Raw genomic sequence first — 8202 nt, forward strand, 5'->3', positions numbered from 1 at the left:
GGGGGGGGGCTTCTAATAACAAGTGCTCTGAGCAAAGGCCGGAGAGTGGTTGCCAGATGGGGGTCATTCTGACCCCTTTCCAGGACAGAGTCAAAACATCTGTGGACATCTGTGGGTTATCTTGTCCCAATTCTAGGAATGGACCTCTATTTGGAGACCATCCACAAGGACATAGGGAGATGGAAAGTTCCCAATATTTCAGTACGTGCTTGTATAGTTGTTAGATTCCCGGGGGCAGGGGGCACTAAAGCACTAAGACTGAGGGCTCAGTAATGGCCTCAGAATTGTCTTAAAGTTCTGAAGTAATAAGGGTGGCGGCGGGGCTGCATCCCCAACACCCCAGCCGCCTGCCCGGCTAGCTTATGCCCCGAAATCATTACACGGACACTGTATTCTTTTAAACACTGCTTGGCCCATTCTCTTCTAGGCTAATTCTCACATATTAATTTAGCCCATTTCTAATCATCTGTGTATGGCACCCCAAGGTGCGCTTACCGGGAAGATTCTAGCCTATGTCCATCCTGGGTCGGAGCTTCATGCTGGGAGCGGGGCATGGCGTCTCTCTCAGGCATCTGCTCCCGAGAGGAGAGCTTTCGAGTCTCTGAGCTCACTTCCTCTTCCTCCCAGTATCCTGTTCTGTTTACTCCTCCCACCTATCCTCTAACCAATAAAATGGGCCAAGGCAGTTCCTTTATTAGCCAATGACCTTCCTCCATCAAAGTTCTACAGTTTCATTTTAAATTTTGGATCGCCATTTTGGTAGAGTTAAAAAAAAAAAAGAATGCCGCATAATTTCACCACCATCTTGAGTAAAGGTGACCACGTGGAGTGGGCCTAACTAGGAGGAAAGAGCAGATCCCCAAGATAGTTTAAATTGGGATAGATTTGAGCATGATGACTCTTGTCCCATTCTAAAAAAACTATATATATATATATATATGATTTAATGTATTAAAGTTGCACCTCAATGTTTTTATACTCAAAAATGTACCTTACTCTGCCAGCTAGACTTTGTTAATTTAGGAGTCACCTAGGTGATAATGGTTATAAAGACATAAAAAGATCATCGGAAACAACTGAGGTTTTCAAATGTATGGCAGGACTAGAGTCCTAAAGAGAGTTCAGTTACAAGGATGGACCTTAATAGTTTTCGAAATGCCAGTGCCAGGCGATCGCCACCAGAAGCACCAGCTACAGTGAAATGGAGCAGGCTGAGCTCTAAAAGACAGGCTATGTATGTGCTGTCGAGGATGGGACCAAAGAGGTACTTTATTTTTGATATTACAGGAAGACATTTAAGAGATTTTAATTTTTTAAAACATGTTTAAAATACTTAAATTTATAAGGCGGTGGGACATCTGTGCTTATAAAATGCTTTATGTTGTTAATGTTTGGACTTAATAAAAAGCTAAAAATTAGGGTGACAGCCATAAGCACAAAATGCTAACCAGAAACTGGCACGTTCATTTCTTGTAATGCAGCAAGACAATGGCCTAAGCAGTCTGGCAAAGGGCTTGAAACAGTTTCTCAGTCCATTGAGTCTCTACACTTTAGTGATTAAAAAAACCTATTTTACAGGGGTAGCCTAGGATCACCTGCACATCATATGTTTGCATTAAGATTCATAACAATGACGAAACTGCAGTTGTAAAATAACAACAGGAAAAATTTTGTAATGGGGGGTCAGCACAACATGGGGAAAGCTTTAAAAACTTGAGAATCAGTGGCTTAGAAAATGTCTCCATTTACTCAAGGTCTGCTCAGAAGTAAGGGTGTATGTTTGGCCTCCTTGTCTTTGTTAATTCTGCTAAGCTTAAGGTATTTGGATAAACTGAGTCACATAAAATTTTTTATATTGATACTAAGAGAAACTTCAATTGAAAACTCGTTTGTTTTCTAAAGCTTGTACTTCTTCACAGAGACCGAACTACAAAGTCCTTTCCCCAAGGTCAGGCTTTTGATGAAGCTCCCAGTTCCTCAGTTGCCTGGAGAAAGTTCTTACTTCCGAAGAAGGGTGTTGCCCTCCTCATCTCTGGCAAAAGGAACTTGTGGCCCTTCTCTGGACTGTGGTGCCTTAGAATTTGTCAAGGGCAATGCTAGCCCCTAGGCTTATTCCTGTTCCTATTTCACCCTGGAACCTTTTCCTCGTCTTGGCTGGAGATAGCATTTACCTCTGGGTACAAACTTGTTCTGTTTTTACCTTCAGAATGACTCTTATTAGCTTCAACTCAAAATCATTATTTTTTTTAAAGGCTAAACCTGAAAGAATGTAAGGTTTTAGTCTTATAAAAGCTGCTAACTTATTATAAACTGTTAGGAAATACAAGTTAGTCAGTCATCCTTAAAGTACTGATATAAGTAATTACAGGGATAAGTCTTATTTGCTTCCCTGTGTATGTTTTCAAAGACAAAACAAGTAACTAGAAACAAAGTTTGTCTGATAAGATATATCTAGGTAGCCCTCATACTTCAGAGATCTACAGAATATGGCATTTAAAATAAGGATTTAAAAGCTTATTATATTGGACAGAGACTCTGAGATCCTAGCAGTGACCCTTGGTCTCCAAAGAAGATTATGGGACACCATGATGTCTCCACCTGGATTACGACAACGCTGACCACTGGGCAAGGTGCTCCAGTGCAACACCTGCTGCCAGGACCCGGCCCAGACTGTGGACAAACAGCAGGACAGTGGAGAATTGATTGCACCACTTTTGCCTAGACAAAATAAGGTCAGTCTTTCCCATGTCCCTCTTCCACAGGGGAAAAAATTCACCTCATGGGCCTGGCTTAGACAGTAAGACTGCTGTTCTGGATACTTCTTCCTCCAATGCTATGGAGACCTGGGTATGGCTAACTGTTTATGGAATCTGGTCCCTGCCATTTTTTAATAGTTTCAGAAGCTGCTTGATCTGTACTCAGGTATAAATTATTTATCATTCTGAGATCTCTGATAGTATTAATGGCTAGGCCAGCTATAATGTCAGTTTAGCAGCAACGGGTATCCAGACCCTTCCACAAAGCTATAGTCAGCTTGTTGGCTCATTTTATATAGAGAAAAATCAATCCTTGCTTTTTCTAAAGCTACTAGGTCTCTTGATTAAAAAAATGTTTTAAGATATTGTCTGAGGATATAGACTCATAAGCTTTGAGGGTCTAAAAAATGAGGTAAGATGTAAATACAAGTTAAGATTTGGAAAATGTTTCTGATTTCTTTTCTTTTCTATGGTACAGTTCTGATAAGCTCATAGAGCCATGACTTCTTACTGTTTGGGGCACAAGATCAAGATTTTAGAATAAATTTTAGATTTATTCTGGTTGCCATCTAAACGTGAACTTAAAGGTGTTTCTCATCAAGCCAAAGATATCTCTGTCCAGTCCATACTCAGTTCTCTGTACAGCAGAAAAATACGCATGCTTCTAATCAAAATCTATAGTTTCAGCGAGGACTCAAAGGTGTGAGTCTATTCCTGCTGTTTAACAGATACCTGTTAGTTGCCTTTTTTCCTACAATATGGATTTCAATATGGGCCTGAATGTTTCAATTGTATTGTTTTTCTTTAAGTATATACATTTTAACTTCTGTTCATAGTTTAAACGTATCTCAATAGATTTCCACTTGACTGGCAGGTACATCTACGCATCAGTTGCTGACTACAACCTGCTCCAAATGACTGCGAGCCCTGGACTTGTTGAGAACTGATGTGGACCAGTCCAGCTGATGATGTGAAGAGCTGATGTGGACCAGTCCAGCTGATGATGTGAAGAGCTGATGTGGACCAGTCCAGCTGATGATGTGAAGAGCTGATGTGGACCAGTCCAGCTGATGATGTGAAGAGCTGATGTGGACCAGTCCAGCTGATGATGTGAATTCTCCCTGTCTCTTCAACAGAGTATACGGACCACATGCTTCTGATGAGTGCCCCATTGCCTGAATTCCCTCCTTACCTTTGGCTAGCCTTTCAGCCTTCTTGGGTCCTGATGACAAGGCCCCAATGTCAGCTTGAAGTAGTTGCAGAAAGAAACACATTGTCCCATGCTCCCTGCCCAGAATAGGTTGAAACTCTGAGACAAGGGGGAACTCCCTGGCATGGGGGACAAAAAATAGTTACCTCTAATGCCCATTGACATATCAACAAAAAGGCCCAGAGTTGTCAATCAGTGGATTTATTAACTAAAATGGCTCTACAATAACAAGACACCTTGGTTCTTTATGCAGAACCACAGAACCAAAGAGGAGATTCGGAATTTTAATTACTATTGGATTGTACTCAAAGATCAGAGCTCCAGGGCCTGGTAGGCTGGCCACTGCTCTGGAAAAATCTGTCAGTTAATGGTGTTTTAGGTCCCAATAATTTTTCCTTAAAACCAACAGGACCTATGGTTGGGTCCTGTCATTAGTACCTGTGAAGGGGGAAATGTAGGACCTAGTCATGACATGTTCTATAGAGGCCCGAGTCTCACCAGTTAACCCTGAGGCAATACCTGGTTCCAAAAAAGACCACAAACTGAGACTACCCAAGCACCACCCAGGAACAGACCTTCCAAAGGAAATTCCTAATGTTCCAACCGTCGTAGACAGGATCTCCTGCCAGCACACATTCACCAGGACACTCCTAGACAAATGTCAGCCCATCAGTTCTGAACCTTAGAAATCCCTCACCCCAACTTCTGCTATTATAAAAAAACCCCACCCCAACTGAGCTCAGGGCTCTCTGTTGTGCCAATGCATTGGACACACGGAGAGTCCTAGCCCTAAATTGAATAAGAATAAAGGCTCTTTGCTTTTACATACAGGACTCAGTCTCCTTGCTAGTTTTTGGGAGACTCCACAAACTGGGCATAACAAGTGTCGGTCATGCTGGCTCTTGGACGATGCTTTGAGGAAGGTAATGTGAGAAGAAGAATAAACCGGGTGAACTTTAAATGGGTCATTAAAGGCAAAAAGCTGTATTTTGATCGTGCTATGAATTGTGTTTTCCACATACAAGTTATTCACTTCATTTGAAAAATTTTTTTAACATAGGCTCTCACGCTCCAACTTTAACTAGCCTTGAATTCATGATGTAGACCACATTAGCTTCAAGCTCATGGAGATTTGCCTGCCTCTGCCTCCTGAGTGCTGGGACTAAAGGAATGCACCATCACTCCTGGCTTTGATTTTTTTTTTAAATACAGATATCATTAATGAAAGGCTGAGGCTGTAGCCCAGTAGTAGAGTCCTTGACTCCAATGCATGAGGTTCTAGGTTCAATTCTCAGTAATAATTAAAAGAAATTATTAGTTAATACAGCCTTTGTTTTAAAAAATCATGTAGAGTTTTCCGTCTCTGTCCGCCATAGAAGAAAAGGCGCCACCATGTCTGCGCATCTGCAATGGATGGTCGTTTGGAACTGCTCCAGTTTCCTGATCAAGAGGAATAAGCAGACGTACAGCACCGAACCCAATAATCTGAAAGCCCGTAACTCCTTCCGCTACAACGGGCTGATCCACCGCAAGACAGTTGGAGTGGAGCCCGCGGCCGACGGCAAAGGGGTCGTGGTGGTCATGAAACGCAGATCCGGTCAGCGCAAACCAGGTACTTCTTACGTAAGGACCACCATCAACAAGAATGCACGGGCCACCCTGAGCAGCATCAGACACATGATCCGAAAGAACAAGTACTGCCCCGATCTGCGCATGGCGGCCATCCGCAGGGCCAGTGCCATCCTACGAAGCCAGAAGCCTGTGGTGGTGAAGAGGAAACGGACCCGTCCCACCAAGAGCTCCTGAGCCCTACACCCCAGAAGCAATAAAGAGTCTACTGACTTTTTTCAACCATCAAAAAAAAAAAAAAAATCATGTAGAAAAAAATGTTGAATTCTACTTTTGGTTACCATTTTCCCACCTACTCCCTTGGTAATTACAGACATAACCACCATTTAACACTTCTCTGTAGCTTTGGAGCCTGTCCTGGAACTTGCTCTTGTAGATCAGGCTGGCCTTGAACTCACGGAGATCCACCTGACTCTGCCTCCCAAGTGCTGGGATTAAAGGCGTGCACCACCACTACCTGGCTACGGGTGCACTCTTATGACCTTTTCCCTTCCTTTCTTCCTTCCTTCGTTCCTTCTTTCCCTCCTTTCCTCCTCCACTTCTCCTCCTCCTCTCTTCTTCTTCACAAGGCAAGGTGTATTAGCAGCCTTTCTGATGCCATGATAAAACTCCATGACCAAGGCAATTTATGGAAGAATGAGTTTGCTTGAGCTCCCTGTCCCAGAGGGTTAGAGGTCACGATGGCCAGGACAACATGGCAACAGGCGAGTCAACTGGGGGAGCAAGCTGAGCTCTCACAGCTTGAACGTCCAGCACCAAGTAGAAAAACAAAATAGAAATGAAACAAAATAGAAATGGTGGGAACCTTTAAACAGTCAAAACCTGCTGTCAGTGAGGTACTTCCTCCTACAAGAATGAACTTCCTAACAGCGCCACCAACTGGGCATACCGGGAACGTTTTCATTCAAGCTGTTACACAAGGTCTCATTCTAATACTGGCTGACCTAGAATCCATTATATATAGCCAAGGCTAACCTGAGCCACAAAGCAAGAACCTATCTCAAGCAAACTAGCCTCTTCTCTCCAAAGAAAAGACATTTGGGTGGGGCTCTACTTCCCAAGAAATTTACTGGTTGATTACCATTGAGCCATTTCTTGCCTTTTAAATACTTAGATACCAGTTGTATCTAAGTTACCAGCCTACTCTATAGTTCTAATACCCAGCTCACAATTCTCTCTTGCTCTTGTCCACAAAACTGTTGGAAAGGGGGAAGTGGTCGTGTGCAAGCATTCTGCTACTCTGCCTATCTAGAAACAAACCGGACGTCAAGGCAAGAGCGATGTTAGCAAGCTTATGCTGGCACCTAGTGGACACTGTTCTTTCTGTTCTTGTTACAATTGTTTTTAGACTACAAAATAATGGATTTTATTATAACATTTTCATACATGTTTATCATAATTATACTCTGTTAATATTCATACCCCATTATTCTCCTTGACCTCTTTCACCTCCCTCTGGCTCTCTCTCCAAATAGTCCCTCTTCTGCTCCCATGATTGTGTGTGAATACACATATATGTATATATACACATAAGTGCACACACACATATATGTGTGTGTGTGTACATATGTATATTTTTCTCATTACTGTGACAAAATATCTGACAGAACAAACTTAAGAGAAAAGAGTCTTTTATTTTCTGAGGCAAGTTCTCACTGTAGCCCTGACTGGCCTAGAACTTGCTAGTAGACCAGGCTGGCCTCAAATTTGCAGACTTCTATTTGCCTTTGCCTGCAGAGGCACTACAGGCATGCACCACCACACCCCACAGGAGGAAGGACTTTATCACCCATGGTTTTAGAGATTGTAGCCCATTGTGCTTGGCGGTAGGAGGGGTTCCAAGGAAGCAGCAGTGTATGTCATAGAGCCTCAGTGGGCAACTGGACCAGGAAGCAAAACTCAGGCCAAAAACTAGAGATGGATGTAATCTTCAAGGCCCACCTCAACTGACCTCCTGCTACCATTTAGGGTCCAAACCCCACAGACTCCACAAGCAGCAATAGCGCCATGAGCCAGGAACCAAGTGCTCAAACAAACTGCATGGATGAGTACATCTACGTTCATAGGTAGTTGGCCTAGATTCACACATAAGAGAAAGCTTGAAATATTCTTTCTTTTCGTTACCTTCTCCTGTTCCCCTTCTACCACCCTTTATACTTTTCATGACCACACAGTCGCCTCTCTGCTCTCATGTCGTATAGATGTGTGTATAGATGTGTGTTCATATATATGTGACACTTATATGTATCTGTGCATCCATCGCACACAGATGATTTAAATCTAAGCTCTGCATATGAAAGACATTATGTAATATTTGTCTTTCAGAGACCAGTTTCTTGTGCTTAACACATGATCTCTACTTCTATTTTTCTATTTACTTTCTTGAAAAATGATCTAATTTTTTCCTTTTTCTTTTTTCTTTCTTTCTTCCTTTTTCCCTTTCTTTTTCTTTTCTTTTTTTTTTTTAGGCAAGTTTTCTCTGTGTAACAGCTCTAGCTGAACTTGCTTTGCAGACCAGGCTAGCCTCAAACTCACAGAGGTCCTCCTGCCTCAGCCTTCCGAGTACTGGGATTACAGGTATGTGCCACCACTGCCAGGCCGACATAG

At 42.6% G+C, this 8202-nt stretch overlaps 1 protein-coding gene across 1 annotated transcript; it reads left to right on the plus strand.

Annotated features, from left to right (window-relative positions):
• Positions 1-5348: 5348 nt before the first annotated feature.
• On the plus strand, positions 5349-5820 carry LOC121455347 (60S ribosomal protein L28-like). Its single transcript, XM_041663012.1, has one exon. It carries the CDS (start codon positions 5359-5361, stop codon positions 5770-5772), a length of 414 nt encoding a protein of 137 aa, XP_041518946.1. The 5' UTR covers positions 5349-5358; the 3' UTR covers positions 5773-5820.
• The last annotated feature ends 2382 nt before the right edge of the window (positions 5821-8202 follow it).

The sequence above is a fragment of the Microtus oregoni genome, unplaced genomic scaffold, assembly GCF_018167655.1.
Source record: "Microtus oregoni isolate MIOR12 unplaced genomic scaffold, Mior012 000013F_ref0000133, whole genome shotgun sequence".
Classification (NCBI taxonomy): Eukaryota; Metazoa; Chordata; class Mammalia; order Rodentia; family Cricetidae; genus Microtus; species Microtus oregoni.

What these genes read in the sequence shown, in the direction of transcription:
- LOC121455347 (XM_041663012.1), top strand. Translation starts at nt 5,359, where the DNA reads ATGTCTGCGCATCTGCAATGGATGGTCGTTTGGAACTGCTCCAGTTTC.